Source organism: Triturus cristatus, chromosome 10 (assembly GCF_964204655.1).
Source record: "Triturus cristatus chromosome 10, aTriCri1.1, whole genome shotgun sequence".
In the NCBI taxonomy this organism is placed as follows: Eukaryota; Metazoa; Chordata; class Amphibia; order Caudata; family Salamandridae; genus Triturus; species Triturus cristatus.
This window is the reverse complement of record NC_140593.1, coordinates 1,123,379,726-1,123,396,622: the sequence shown is the minus strand read 5'-3', so window position 1 is coordinate 1,123,396,622 and position 16,897 is coordinate 1,123,379,726. Positions and strand designations below refer to the sequence as shown.

Genomic DNA, 16,897 nt, shown 5'->3' with positions numbered 1-16,897 from the left:
GGGTGTGGTGTTGGAAGTTTCTGGAACTGAAACTACTATAAACCAATGAAAAGTGTTGTTTCTAAATCACATGACCTGAAACTACTATAAACCAATGAAAAGTGTTGTTTCTAAATCACATGACTTGCCGTGCGCGCACGGTGCACGCACGCATGCGCGTATGGTGCAACGCGCGTACGCGCACGGAGCATGCATGCATGCGCGCACGGAGCATGCATGCATGTGCGTACGGAGCACGCGCACATGCGCGTACGTGCACGGAGCACGCACGCATGCGCATACGGAGCACGCGTGCATGCGCGTATGGAGCACACGCGCATGCGCGTACGGAGCAGGCACGACGTACGCATGCGCACGTGGAGCACGTACGCATGCGCGCACGGAGCACATACGTATGCGCGCACCGTGCACGCACGGTCAAAAACACTTAAAATAAAAATTAAAAGTGTTTATAAGTTTATAGAAGATATTAACTATGCTGTTCAACTCTATCCAAATAAAAAAAATTAAAAAAACTGAGCCATTCCATATTACAGGATAAAGTTAATCTAAAACTATATATATAGGTAGCTTATTGTAAAATAAATATTTAAAAAATATAATAATACGTTCCTAAATTAGCATTTAAAAAACCTTGCAAATTCACTTAAAAAAACCATAGGTTTCACACACGTTATAGTTAGGAATTGGCATTTAAAAAACCTTGCAAATTCACTGAAAAAACCATAGGTTTCACACACGTTATAGTTAGGAATTAGCATTTAAAAAACCTTGCACATTCACTGAAAAAACCATAGGTTTCACACATGTTATAGTTAGCTGGACATTTCACTCGTAAAAAACCAATGAAATTCCCCTGTTATAGTTAGTTGAGCTAACTATAACTCGCGCGCCCGCAATCCACTGCTGATGACGTCACATATTACATCACTCATGACATGGTCAGTGACCTCACTCGTGACATCACTGATGACATCTCAAATGACATAACTGATGACATCACTGATGACGTCATCCATGTGATAAATTACCACATCTTCTCACACCCTAATATAACCTTTGATACACCGACTCAAAATTTAAGAGTTCCATTCTCAAAACCATACATACTGCAATACCAATAACTACATACCCACTTATTAACTCTTAGGTCTACATACACCTCAACTCATTCACCTGTACAGTCACTCATACTTACAGTCACTCCATACAAAACTATCATATGCATTTATACACCTATATAGACACTCACACACTACCAATCATCCATAGAGGTACTCTCACCCTTACTCAGTCATGCAAATAATCACACTCCCATTTACTCACCTATGCGGTTATACACACTCAAGTTCACTTACTCATAAAATAGTATCACATTCTTACGCTCTTATAGAATCATTGATACAAGCACACACTCATCCATACAGTCACTCTCACAATCACACACTCTCACATCTACCCACTTATATACTCTTACACGCATATATACTGCCTTTCACATATGTAGTTAGTCACAAATGTACCACTGAGATATACATTCAATCCCTAACACACCCATACATACACTCACTCAACCATACAGTCCATCACAGATGCACTCTTAAAACCATGCACCCATAGAATCACCCACTCACACATCTATGCATAGAGTCACACACACCCTACCCACACAAACACTCAGGAACCCATACAGATACTGAGACAAGCAATCAATAACTCATATAGACACTTATATAGGTATTCACAAAACCATGCCGCCACTTATACACCAACATACAGACACATACAAACATTTACACAGTTTATTGACTAGTCTGCAGTAAGATACATTTAATGACTCACTTATAGAGTCAGTTACGCACCACAGAAAATCATCAATTTACACACTTGTACACCCACTCATTCTTCAACAGGCCTTTCCCTATATATATTAAACATATTAAAATTGTTAAGAAACACATACTCAATGGATGATGTCATCAGTGATGTCATCAGTGATGTAATTTGAGATGTCATCAGTGATGTCATGAGTGATGTCACTGACCATGTCATGAGTGATGTAATATGTGACGTCATCAGCAGATGATTGCGGGCGCGCGAGTTATAGTTAGCTGAACTAACTATAACGGGGGAATTTCATTGGTTTTTTACGAGTGAAATGTCCAGCTAACTATAACATGTGTGAAACCTATGGTTTTTTCAGTGAATCTAAATATGTATAACACAGATACATTACACCTGTGTAAACGCCATATACCTGCATGGATAAATTGGAATTGAAAAACTAGCCCATGATACCTATACCACAGAAAATTGAAATAGAAACGCAAAGAAAGGAAGATCACACCCTTAATAACACACAATGTTCCAAGAAAGAAAAAAGGATAACCACTAGTAACATAATCATTCGAGAGAATACATAATAGAGACTTTGAACCTGCCATATGTAACGCCTCCAAAAAACATATCAAGGGAACAAAACCACCCTTGCAGGTAAGGAACCCACAACGTGGTAAAGCTGGCATAACCCCTTCATAGGATAGCATAACCTTTGCAAAAATCACCTAAATCAAAAGCAATCCTTGCACCATCTAAATTCAAAGAAAAGGGCACCCCGTCAAAACTAGCGAATATTACTGCAATCAAAAGACGGTCTGCCAACATTGCACTGAAGTGGAAATTCGGAGTAGTCACAAAGAATAAGCATACTCTCAGTATAAAAGTTCTCACAAAGGGTATAAGCAAGATGTCCCTATAAGAGATACTAAAAGTCAAAAGCAATGCAGATCAGCATACCCAACTGCTCCAAAGAAGCATGTAACATAGATAAACTTCCTAACCGGAAGAGACCTCACAAGAAAATGACCTCTTGAGCATGAAGCCCATCATCAGATGAAAAAGGGAAGAGAAAAACCTATGCAAAAGGTATCCTTGTAACATATAATCTGTCAAAGACAGTATTGAAACGATAATATCTGCTAACCGTAGGAACACCACATCGGGTGTCACCAACAGGTGAACTTACACCATAGCACTGCCATAACCTGGCAGCCATGTAAGAAAACAAAAGACTAATATCCCCCATAAAACCCTAATATAGTGAAAAAATCAAAGCGGTATAAAATTAAAAAAAGAGAAATTAGGACTCTGTTTCACTTCTTCTACCATGGAAACACAGTTACGCAGTCTGCCTTGGCACCAAAAAGATGGGTGCCATCAAGGGGCATATCGACCAAAGCGGCTTGGACAACCTCTGAAAAGCCTGAGGTACATAACCAGGCACGACGACATAGTGTCACAATTGCAAATGTTGCTTCTATGCCAGCATGTATCCTCGAGGGGTTGTGAGACAATGCCTTTCACTTGTTAAGTAATACTGTGTAATTGCAGAAAACCTTCATATGTGGTGTTTATTTGGCCTTCTACCAGGGATACAGTGGAGTCTGAACAGAGGCCATATGAACTCTCTGATCATATTCAATGCAGAAAAATGTGCATGAATTTTATACAGTTAAGAAAAACCGAGTTGGTATTAGCGGAGTATTGGGAATATAATGCTTATGAAACCCATGCACTTTTAAAAGCTACCATAGTGTCACAGAAGATGCCAGGGCCCGACCTACTGAATCAGTAGTATCCATGCCACATCTAATAATCAGCTTAGCTGCCTGCTGGCCATTTCAAATGAACTGTTCTATTAGATCGGAGGATCCTGGAAGTGATTGCAACAGTCTGCAAGGAATCCCATAAAGCGTGAGAAAAATGCCCAAGAACACAAGAGGTGTTAGTGGACCTTAAAGCAGAACTAGTTGAGGAAAGAAATATGTCTGCCACACAAATTGTGCCTCCTTTATTTCCTATCCGATGGAACATTAGGTAGAGAATCCATATACTGTGAGGCTGAAACCACCTGAGTTATCAAACTACTAGAGGTAGGATGCCTGAGGAGACGAGCTGAATCTCCAGGAGAAGGCAAGTGCCTGAGAGATATTGTACGATCCACCGAGAACCCCGTATGAGGATTAGCTCACAGAAGCATGGGCATAACTGTCACCTAATTACCTGGATCCATCGCTGTTCTTCTTGCAGCGCTTAGTCAAGGTTTGGGTTTCCCAAGTTTGAAAAATTGATGTAAGCTGTTCATCCGATTCACATTTGCAAAACTTTTTTATTGTTCTGCTGAGTGTCTACCCACTGACTGCCGATTCCAGGTACATGATCCAGTTTCAGTGTAATTTGGTGAAGAACAGCCCATTTACAGATCTTGTGTGCTCCCACCGAGAGTAGCCATGATCTTTTTCCTCCTCATTTGTTCAAATAGTACATGGTTGTCATGTTATACATACAGACTAGTGCAGATTAACATTTTTATTCTGAGAAGGTAAGATTGGAGGCCTAGGGCAACTACTTTCAACTCTAGAAGAATGACATGTAGATGGGTTTCCTATGGTGATCATTTTCCAGTGATTTCCAAATCCTGTAGATATGCTCCCAGACTTCTTCAGATGCGTCTGAGGTCATCACAAATTAAGATGGTATGTTCAGGAATGTATGACCACACAAGATATTTTTTCCCTGTGTCCACCAAGGTATTGCAGCTTTCATCCTGGCAGTGACTTTTATAATGTTGTCGAAGGATCCTTGGCTTTGTGCCGACTATTGGTCTATTTCCTATTGAAAAGGCATCATGGGTAGGCTACAACAGCCCTTTTTCCACAAGGGATGCAGCTAGTTGACCAACTGCAGCATTCTCTCTTTTGTGGGGAAGGTAAGGGTACAACAGACGGGTGAGGTATCTGTGGCTTTGTATTTTTTAATGAGGTAGGGCACAACCGCTACCACACGGTTCTTTATAACCTTTTAAACCTTTCAACCAGATGTTACTGATTATGGGGTCTGCCTTGATTGATGTGCATGCAGGCTCTTTAAGGTCATACAGAAAACAGCCTGCTTGTTGTATGGGAATGGGCAGATCAAATCATTTGGAAGCACTCTCCAGGAGGACATGGAAACTCCCAATGTCATCCAGAGGGGAACTAGCAGCTGGTGGAGTAGACAGAGCAAACCGTGGTGCCACAATCCACCCACCCAGATTCTGCATCGTGAGGTAGGTCCTATTTGAGGTTACCTTTTTCTGGTTCATTATCAGAATAAATATTCTAGATGGTAATCAGTGCTGCACTTCTAGGCAGTAAGTCTTGGTGTCTCTTGAATGTTTACCTGGGGTCTGCAAAGAATGTACCAAGCAATGAATATGTAGGGATTCAGTTGGTTGAGGAGCATGAGTCGGTTCTGGAGGTACCTGAGAACCAGTTGGATCTGGAAACATCTTGTAGTCCTCAAGTGGAAGGCAGAAATCCGTAACTAATGCTGTGGGGACCTGCAGCATGTGTTTCAGATGGTGATCCTGAACATCAGAAGGCTCATAAGAATATTGTTCTGTAAAAATGTAATAAAGAGGGGAGCAAGATGGTGTCAGTGTAAGCTCCGTCCTGCTCGGCTGACCACGCCGGACGTCTGACCGATCGGTTGGCTGCCCTGCGCACTATGACGCGATGACGCTTTACAGAGTGCTGAGAGTGCTGAGAGCTCAGGAAACGTCGCGGCTGCCGCGGCCGCTGTTTGAAGTCCGCAAAATTCAACAACACGACTCAGGACCGGGAATCAAGACATCTCGCCCAATTTTATCGTTTTTTGATTTGGACCCCCTTGCCTGGCCCGCTCTGGGTGTCCTCGCGGCTATTGCTTTGATCCGGCCGCGCACGAACCCCCGCTCCTTTACAAATATTTACCGCATCAGCGGGAAGAGGCTTCGGTGGCTGCACCATTTTTTTTTATTTACGCTGCATCAGAACTAACATCGCGATGAACGCCCGGGGGGGGCGGAATGGAGGCAAGGTGAAGGTGGCATCTACTAATCCTGAGTCTAAAGAGCCCCGTGATGTCTCAGCAACGGAGGTGACTAGCAAATCCAGACAGGAGGTCAGTACAAAGACATTGCATGGTAGATCTGGGGGGATGAACTGCTTAAGGATCCTAAGGATCTCGGACCCTTGCAAAAATGTTTCTGGGGGCTAAAACTCAATCTCAATCAACTACCCTAACTACTAAAGCTCCATACAACCCCCAAAGAAACCTTACCTACCTCTTTAACTGCTGCTCCTCCTATGCTTATTACACCTACACTTCCACTAGGCTTTCAATTAGAAGCCTGCACTCCAGTAGACACAGAGCTTAACATGGAAAAAGACGGGCCTCAGGGGGCGACACGCAGTACTGCTAATGCTAACGCCACGAATGGCATCTTTATCGAACCTTCTAACGCAGTTCTGAATCTAGCTATCTCTTCATGTTTGCCCTATGTTAGTCATCCTAATGGGATGCAGCAGGTGTCTTCATTACTGCCTCCCGCTGAACAAGGGAATGGCATCCCATCCATGGCATTTGAAGCGCAGCCGACTGGCCTAGCAAATGTTATTCAGAGCCTAGTGGCCCCCTCTGGGGTGCAAGCTCTCTGGACTCCTGAAATTGACCAAGAGCACTTTTATTCAGTTTCAGATAGTACCCCTACTTCCTCAGGTGAAGAAGAGTTTGATGCAAGTGAAGACGATAGCGATGTCTCTAAAATAGATACCGGAACTGTTCTTGGCCCAAAGAAACCTAGAAGTAAAAGCAAACGACGCAGTCAGCTGAGATGGGATTACTCAGATTCCCAGATGTCATACCCTCTGGAAGAAGAGGATCTCAGCACAGCGCAACGGGGAAGCACAAAAAATCCTCAAATAGTCTCCACCGAGCCCTCCTTAGCTTCCATTCTAACTTCTATTAAAGTGTTTCATGAGGAGGTGCGATCAGATAACCGCTCAGCCAAATGTGCCGCTAAGAAGCTCCAGGGAGGGCTGAGAAGACTGAATAAAACCTGTACGGATATAAGTGACCGGGCTGTCATGGTAGAAGCCCGAACGGAGCATCTAGAAAACGAATCTGTAACTATTAAACAACAGAGTCCAACGCTGCCTGCCTGGTAGATCTAATGTCAAAGATGGAGGATCAAGAAAATCGCCAGCGTAGGAACAACCTTCACCTGCTTGGTATCCAGGAGGGGAGGGAAGGTGACGATCGCAGAGGCTTCATTGTCAAACTTTTACAGGCCTCTTTCCCGGACGTACAGGGATGGGACTGGATCGAGAGGTTCAGAGAGCTCACAGATTCCCCCTCTACCAAAAACTGCAGAACAATGGCGACAAGCCCGGGGGGCTACCAAGGGTCTTCTTAGTGTACTTTGGAAACTTCCTCCTCAGGCAGCTCATTTACGATCAGGCTCGCCCTAACTCCAAGAAAGGGGCTAATGGAATAACTTCTTTCGCCAAACCTGACTTCTGCCACCAGACCGTAGAACGAAGATGGCGGCTGAGACAATTAATTTCCCCGTTTCAATAACTCGGAGCTGAAGTGTACTTAATGAATCGAGCCAGGCTTAAAGTAATTTTCAACAGGGACACCAAGACTTTTATAAAGGCCGGCGAATACCTTGATGACTTGAAGGCCAAGAAGAATTCCAAATGACAGAGGGGGGGAAAAAATGGGAAAAAAATGGATATATAGATATATAGACATTAACTAAGTATAGTTCTAATACTTTTCTTCCTCTTTCACCTGTTCTCTGTTTGTGATTATATATTGTGCCTATAAAGTATACAAACTTTTGTATGCTCTTTGGATCCAGCGCTCTTTTTACTCTCTTATTCTTTACCATTTTCTATGGCTTAGAAATGGCCCAAGGGCCACTGGTTGACCGAACAAAGAGTTTTCTTTTTCTTTTCTTACTGGCGTGGCTGACAGCCGGGGCTTATGTATGACCACCATCATTCAGGGTTCACCTGATTGCTCACACAAGGGGGAGGGGTGGGGGGGGGGTGTTGCGGGCACCAGGGTGGAAAAGAAAAATGGCACAGAAGTTAAATGGATATCTATATACACGTACAGTTTTTTATCTTCATACTTATGGTTAAGACTTAAGGGCATCCCTTATTTTTTAGATGGCTAAGAATGATGTACTTACAGTTATCTCTGTGAATATCTGTGGGCTGAATGACCCTGCTAAAAGACAAAATGTGGCTCAGGGTCTTCGGTCATTAGGGAGAAATGTTATTTGTCTTCAGGAAACCCACTTAGAAGGCTCACTAAAACACTTATTAGGCACACTTGGGTATAAAGTTGTGGGTGCTACCACACAGGGTGCTAAGACGAAAGGGGTGGGGTTCATCGTAGATAGAGGATCTATCATCAGCAATTTACGGGTGAAATCAGACCCACTTGGCAGGTGGATAATAACTGAATGTCATCTTCCCTCTAACGCTCCGTTTACTCTATGCTCGATATATAGTAGCAATATTGATGATCCAGGAACTATTAACCAGGTCTCGGGGGAACTTGCTCATTGGCCCACCCCTATTATCTTATGCGGAGACTTCAACATCCATTTGCCCAGTAACTGGGAAATTAATAGTAATTGGAAATATAAAGGTAGGAAACCTTTAGTGTATCAGGCCCTAATAAATTTAATTCAGGATCATGGGCTAAGAGATATCTGGGCTACTCAAAGACCTACACAGCCTGGTTCTACTTTATTTTCTGCTCCACATCATACAGTAGTGAGACTAGCTTATTTTTTTATTTCTTCGTCATTTCTCGCTAACTGTACTATTGACATGGCTCCACGATTTATGTCAGATCATAATCCGCTTATCCTTAACATGAAGGGATTAGGGAGATGTAAGGAAACACCTAGATGGAGTTTTGAGAAGGCCCTCCTACAGGATGTATATTATCAGACACATATGAAAGGTTGGATTCCAGAGTTTTTGGAAACTAACATAGGCTCTGCCTCCTTAATGACGGTCTGGGATACATTAAAAGCAGGGATCAGGGGTGAAACCCTAAGGTTTTCAATAAGAAAAAATAAAAAGGATTAGCTTTTAATATGCGATCTCCAGGAAAAACTAAGGGGGGCAGAAACCAAATTGACGCAACTGATCCAAACAGGACAAGACATGAAAACGTCCCAAAGAGAGGTAATTGTCGTGAGAGCAGAGATAGGGGCAGTCTTTGCAGAAAAAACCACAGCCAAGTGGGCAACCATACGGGAAAAAACTATGAGTGCAGTGATAGTATTGGGCATCATCTAGCAATTAAGACTAGACAGCAGGTCACTAGCAGTGAAATTCATGCAATCAAGTTAATTAACGGGGTAGAGACCAATGACCCTAGTGCAATACACAGGGGATTTCACGATTTTTATGCCAGGCTGTACGCTGAAGGGAACCATAACTGGACAGACACTCTTGAACAAAAAATTACTAGCTACCTCAACGAGAGTGATCTTAAACAACTTAGTTCCGAAAACAGAGAACTATTGGATGTTACACCAACCTGGGGTGAAATCCTGAGATCCCTTCTAAGTCAGCCTGATGGTAAAGCCGCAGGAATGGATGGTATCCCCGTTGAATTTTATAAGATTTTCGCCCCGCAAATTGAGTTACTTTTCACAAACGTAGTAACCTCTATCTTCAACGGGACCACCCCTCCTGCCTCCTGGTCTACTGCCCAGATATCTATATTTCCTAAGAAGGATAAGTCCCCGTTGGAGATGGGTTCATATAGACCCATTACTCTTATTAACTGTGACTCAAAAAAAAAATTCAAAAATACTGGCAAATAGAATATCTTCGGTCATTGAGTCTTTAGTGTCAGAATGGCAGCATGGTTTTATCCCTAAAAAAGGCACTATGGAGCATGTCCTACCCTGTTTGACGCAGCACAACCAGCTGGAGACCCGATGTCGCTTACACTACTAGATGCTGAAAAAGCATTCGATCGGGTCTCCTGGCGGTTCCTTTGGGCAGTAATGGACAAGTTGGGTTTTGGCTCAAGATTCACATCAGCCGTGCAGGCCTCGTATTTTAAACCTATGGCCTGCCTTTGCATTAATGGGCAATTCACTGAACTTTTTAACATCTCACAAGGCACCAGACAGGGCTGTCCCTGTTCACCTCTTCTGTTTGCCCTTTATCTTGACCCTTTTATCAAACAAATTGAAAAAAAAACAAATATTACTGCAGTTAAATTTCAGGGGATCGACACCAAAGTTTTGGCCTACGCGGATGATTTGGCCATTACTTCCCCAGACACCATACTCCGATTGGAGACAGAGGCCCTAAGATTTGGGCAAATGTCCGGATATGCCCTGAATAAAAATAAAACACAAACAAATACATTTTTTGGACTGACGATAGGGTAGTACCTAAAGCTAAATACCTAGGGTTTTTTTTATCAGCAAATATTGATAAAATAGTAACAGACAATCTCACTCCTCTTGCCGTAGACACTAAAAAGTCTCTCAAACGATTAGATAACTTACATCTGACCTTGGTTGGAAGATGTAATGTCATAAAAATGACATACTTTCCCAAGCTTCTCTATTTCTTCCGTTCTATACCCCTGGAATTTAGTAAACCTAGCCTGTTAAAATTCCAACAAATATTTACTCAATTTATCTGGGCATATTCCCCGCCAAGACGGGCTCTAAGGCAACTCTCGCTCCCAAGAGATAGAGGCGGGTGGTCCCTCCCTAACATCACACTATACTATTGGGCCTCTGTCATGCAGTTTAGCTCTGGGTTGGTAAGGGAGTCTCTCCCCCTTTCCACATCAGGGCTTGCCTCTCCCTTCCACCTATTATTAGGTGAACATCACTGGGGCTGCCTCTTCCGGGAGCCTTCCTACGGATACTACAAACGTGTGAGATTTAAGACTCTAATGAATTCATACAAAGTGTTCCGTAACATCCGAAGACTTTTCGGGTTGGGAAGATTCAACTTTTACTCCCCCACTGTTGATAACCCCAATCTTACTGCTATATTCGAAAAGTCCTATTTTTTAGACTGGTTTAGAGCCGGCATAGTGAAGCTTGGGGATCTTATTACCACAGAGGGGGTAAACTCTTTTATAAGTTTGCAATCTAAATTCAACCTGAAAAGCCAAGCTGCATTTAAATATTTCTCTATATTTGACTTTTTAAATAGAAAAGTCGGGGGCGCTGTGGGGTTTGCTGAAGTGGAATTTGTTAATTTACTGCGTAGCACTACAACACCTCTATCTTAAACAGGCAAACCCCCGATGATCTTCAGACAATAGCCACTAAATGGCACTCTAAACTCGAATGCTCACACAACATATTTTTTAATTCCTTAACACTCTCTCAGAGTATATTACTCTCAGCCAAATTGCAGGCTCAACACTTTAAAACTATTTTTTTCCTGTACATTACCCCCAATAAACTTGCAAAATGGGGTGCAGGCAAGGGGACTCTTTGCCCCCGGTGTTCGGAATTTGCAGCTGATTCGATCCATATATTCACAACCTGCCCCAGACTTGTTCCAAATCTTCTTAAAATACAGGAGTTTTTAGGGGAAGTCACCACCCAGGTTATCACGTTAAATCCCACAGTTATTATGCTGGGAACGCAATCTAACACCCCTAGGATTAAAAGCGAAGGATTAATTTTTATTGCAATGGCAATATGGAAGATTTGCGTTGCCTCGGCTTGGCTGGATTCTGACCCCCCCTCATTTTCTCAGTGGCTGGCTAGACTAGTAGCAACCCATCACTTAGAGAAAGCTGTTTATGCCAAGAAAGGTCGTAGAGGACAGAAGAAGGGCTTAGAGGTCTGGGAAACGTTAACATCGTGGTTGGACCAGCCCTGATTAATCATTGTATCTTTAATTCTTCTTCCACACTCTATTTTAGGTGTCTTCCTGGCTCTACTGCATTTTTTTAATTGCTGCACAATGTGTTAATCTTCTGCTTGTCTAGTTGTGTCTTCCTTTCTTCTCTGTTTCTAGGTGCTCCGGGGAGGGTCGACCCAATTGACATTAATACCTTTTTATTTATTTATTTTATTTTTTTAAAAGTACAAAGATTATTGTTCTGCAAAAGCTTCTATGGACTTAGGTTTTGAAGTGTCCACCTATGGATCATGGTATGCATACTCTCCTTCTAATTAATCTTCAACATCATCCTCCTAACCTTTCACTGCGAGTTGCATGGTGCTTTAGGCAGGACAAAAAATGTTTGTCAACATCCAGCGATGCCTTGGTGGCAAGGGAGAAACTTTGTTGTGTGAAGTGTGTTCGTGCAGTATTGGTACCAGAATAACATTGATCTGATATCATGATAATACCTGGCTGCTTCGCCGACAGATCAGTCAACGGTGCTGGCAACAATGGTTCTCATTTAAAGAAGGCTGTAAGGGTTGATGAGGGTGCCGTCATTGTTGAGATCATTGTTGTTGACGGTAGGCTGGTGTAGAAGGCTTCAATGATGAAGCTATCTAGTTGTTGGCGTACAGAATGTTGGAGGTACTGTCGACATTTTTTTCCGACTAAGTGCGTTTGGTCGACGAGGGATCAGTCAACCCATTTTTCAGCTCAGATTTAGAAGGTCCCTTTTGTGAAGGAGAAGATAATTCAGATCTGCATCTTTTAAGTTTTGCCTTACTACCTTTGAGGCAGGACATCCCTCAGCGTGTTTCTTGTCATGGCCCTTATGTACCTTCTTAGTAGACTATTTAGAAGAGTCTGAGAGTCAATCTCCCCTATGGATTTACTTGATCTTGATGTTGGCTCACAGTCATCTCCAGAGGATGGATTTTCTCTTGATTTCACTTTCTGGAGCTGTATCAGTAATCAGCCCTCTCAGTCTTTGAAAGCTTTTGAAAAACTAGGATAGTACTTACAGTCCTTGGCCTTATGCTTTGGATGAAGGCAGTAAAGGCACTCCTTAAGAGGATCATCAGAGTGAAGGCTGTGCTTACTCCAGGAACCAATGGCCTACAAAGTGCTCTCTTAGAGGCCTCCTACATGTTTCCCTGTCAGGTGTGACACCCAAGTGATGTTCTATAAAAGGTGTTGGCAGTTGAAGTTGATGTCAAAAGTAAAAGAAACCTGCTACTGAGAAAGATAAACTGAGCAGAGCTCAGGGAGCCTCCTTTCACATGAGGTGCAGTAAGTAAATCTGGGGTGTGGTGGCTTTTGGGTGGGAGGGGTACTTCCTGAGCGGCCCCAAATTTACTGGAGTTTGGTTCTTTCTAATTATAGGAAGTGTTTAATAATGTCACTGCTTTTAGTTAAACTGTGCTTTTCCTTAATACTGCTTACTATATTATGTTGGGACTCCCACCTCAACAACGGGGGAAGACTCAATCATTTGAATCAATTAAAGATTTAATACTGGAGCACTGAAAGGCATTGTGTTGTGATAAATAGATCAAAAATTTAACAGCAGCACAATATCTACCAGCGTAGACAATTGACACTGTATGAAAATTGACACTGTATGGCAATAACACCATGGACTGGCATATTATGTCACAAAATGGAATCATTTGTGAATCTGCCATGCTGTGAGTTGCAACTCAAAGCAGGGGATTTAAAAGGGCAATTAAATTCCATAGAGGACATAGGCCTCCCGTAGATCACACAAATAAAAATTAAAGCAAGTGTCATAGCATATTAGACATTTCTGTTCACATCGCATATTATCATTAAAAGTATGTGGGCCTCCTTTGCACATCCAATTCTACTTAAATATTTTGAAATTGGTGGGAAAGTTAGAAGAAAAACAACTAATTACCAATTTATTTTACGTCATTGTGCACTGAGAAACAAACCAGTATGCTCCAGCCTCAACTTTTCACCCTCTCCTAAGTTTTGTCATGGGTGTCACTAAGCTCAACTAACAAATGACAATTACTTTGCAGTAGAATAAATGTAAACCTGTTGTTACAAGTGTCCCCTAGTTTCTACTGGCATTTGATTATCTGATCCCCAACAGAATGTTGTGTGCATGAAATACTGAAAAGGTCTCCTTATTGACTTTGTTTTCTTGAACTTCCTCCAAATATTCTGTTGGTGTTGTAGCACATACTGCACCCGTAATTCCAGGGCTACTCAGTTTAGGATATTTTCTAGGGGCAACATTCCACAATTATTTTGCTTTGGGGATTTCAAATTATATTTTCAAGCCAATACATTTTAATTACATTTGTTAAAAACACAGAAAATGTTGATGCATGTAGACATCATGTTTTTAAGGAAATGTTTTAGAAAATAAAAATATAATCTATTTAAAATGTATTCCAGAATTAGAGGAGGGAGTACTATACTACTTCAAAGAAAATTACACGATGGAAAATTCCTGTTTAGGGCACACCACAGAAGCCTGGCTATAGCAGTCTAGAGATGCATGAAGTTCTTAGACCTCCCCTCTGAAACGAGACCCAGGCATTGCCTCATTGAGATCTTATAGTGTGGCCCAGAAAAGGCTTAGAACCTATTCGTTTACTGTAAAACCAGTATATCAAATCTTGATAACAGAGATTTAACAAACTTGATTGTACTTGTAAAATTTAAACAAGTGTATAAAGGACATTAGACAGATAATGTGTTTAAAAATAAGACACCCCATGTAAAATAGTTTAATGTACTTTATTGTATGCCATTCAACTAAATGTTGTTAACATTTGTAGAGTTTAATACCTCGAGACCATGCATACACCTAAAAGGTTTGAAGCAGTTTACTTAACTCCATTCAGTCTTCAACAATCTGAATTACAATGTATTTATTGCAAAAAACACACACTTAGGATACATAAATGTATATTTAATATAGAGCAACTGGAACTCAGAAAGACTGTTGAGAGCAGCATAAACTCTGTGTGTCCTAAGTCAGGTGCTTTTGGACCATACCATGCATCATAGTGTACATTATCTGCTTTAACAGCTAATACAGCTATGCCACAGACCCACATTCAGTCTTGCGGAAGATTGTCCATTCAAACAATAGAATGTTTATCAGGCTTAAGTTTCAGCCTGGCTATAAGAAGTGTGTAGTTCTTACACTGCAGCAGCATTTACAGGCTACATGTTGCTACAGAACTGGGTTTGTGCAAAACACCCAGCCACTACAGCTCACGGTCCTCCATAAATTTCCATTTCTACTCACAAAGCTCATTTGTGTCGAAAACTCTTGATTATTTCATCATAACAACTGGTGCGGAGGGAAAGGAAAATGTTCTGGCTTGTTTCAAGAGTGAAATATCAAATGCAACCTGAGGAAAGAGACCACAGCTCGAGATCTCATCCAGAAATTGACAATACTGGTTACTTTCCTAGCTGCAAGTCTTTGAAGTACTTCTGAGAGACAGCTAAGCCACATTTCTGTATAACACTGTGTAGTGCAATCCAATGATTTCAAACTTTGCTTTCCTATTTCAAAAGTTAAATAGTGGAATGTGCTAGGCATTCCTAGAAATTGCTTTGAGATTTTCTACTTTAGGTCAAAGTCATGATAAACTATTGCGCAGGCTACCACAGATTCCTAATCATGCAGTACAGGTCATATTTTTGAAATCCTGTTTTGGGCCCAGACCCTACGACATGCACACATTTCCTAAGCAGAACGTAATTTTAAAATCCTGTTCTGGTTTCACTACTACGATCAACTTATTTTACGAAACCAATGTTAAATCTGCAATCACTACTTAGAGAGATGATGAAGACAGGGATATCGGTCTTAAAGGGATAAAAGGCGAGTGGAACGAGGAATGTTTGTTGGCCCAATTGTCATTTAAGCCTCGCAATTACAGCCAAGCATCCTAAGAAGAATACCTAATGGCAGTTCACAGGGTGATGGTGAAGACAATCCGAGGAGAGGCACAATATTCTCCTATCCTAGTCTTTAATGGGCTTGCAGAATACAGATTCCTCTAATTGCTGTAGGAAGGAGGGTTGAAAAATACTATATCGGTCAGAAATTCCAAATTTGATCCATCCTATAGTATTTGGTCGATCTGTTCAAATGAATGTAGTCTTAATTCAAAACCTCTTCTGTAGCAGTTCAACCAAAGATTATAAAACAGCATTAAAAATACATCTTACCTAAAATGTTTACTGAAATTATCTTGGGCACCTGTTCATGCAGTTTCAATTTGATCACACACCACAGCTTGTTCCAAGGTCACAAACCCATCAGCTAATTCAGTCTATGTCCCAATACATTTTTAAAAATGCATGAGCTGGACATTTTGCTCTCAGGGAAGAGTCACTTTAGGCCCTGATAGGGATGGCCAGTAGAAGGAAAATCCGAGCTCAAAACATGGATGGTCCATGTGATCACAAGTGGTTATATCAAGAGTTTCACTGCAGGACTCAATTAGGGCTTGTTGTTCATAAATCCGGATTGATTAAAACAGGCACACTACCAAGTACTTTGTATTTTTGAGCAGGGATTGAAGTCTCTACTTGTGCATATGGTCAAAGTGTGATTTTAGAATTGTTCCGGCTGAGGAATTATGTCACATTTACATCTGCCCCACTGCACAATCATACGATTCAGCAATTGTGTGGATCCATTATAAGTTATGTTACCAGCTCGTAGGCAAAGAAGAACCATATTTTCGCATTCGTTTTATACAAATATTACTTAAAATCTTAGCGACAAAGTGCTTTTCTTGTAAGACCATTATAACATAAAACAAAAGCTCCATTAAAACAACTGAACAAAATAAACTCTGTGATGATCTACTTGTATAAATTTAAGCACATGTTGACGTCTTATGCAATTTGAGCACGTTTAGTCCTTTGGCACCTTAAATGAATCCTTTTCCTTCCTGATGGATCCCATTGTAGAAATTGCATCAGTCTCCCCAGCATGTTTCTGCACCGATTCTTCCCTGCAACACAGATAAAGAAAGGAGGAGAAAATACTCTGGTCACTGCATTACAAAAGGAATGCAACATTTGGAATCAAAGATATAATTTACATTTCAAATTAATTG

General features: G+C 41.5%; 1 protein-coding gene across 6 annotated transcripts in view; it reads right to left on the bottom strand.

Annotated features, from left to right (window-relative positions):
• Positions 1-16,897, bottom strand: part of HAGH (hydroxyacylglutathione hydrolase) — a 710,899-nt gene that overhangs the window by 223,386 nt on the left and 470,616 nt on the right. For 3 of the 6 annotated variants that reach the window (XM_085629364.1, XM_085629362.1, XM_085629366.1), the window contains exon 9: positions 16,708-16,792. In XM_085629364.1, coding sequence (XP_085485490.1) covers positions 16,708-16,792 — 85 coding nt within the window. Of the gene's footprint in view, positions 1-14,527; positions 16,793-16,897 lie in introns of those variants that run through there. The other 3 variants (XM_085629365.1, XM_085629363.1, XM_085629367.1) reach the window with 1 other exon arrangement.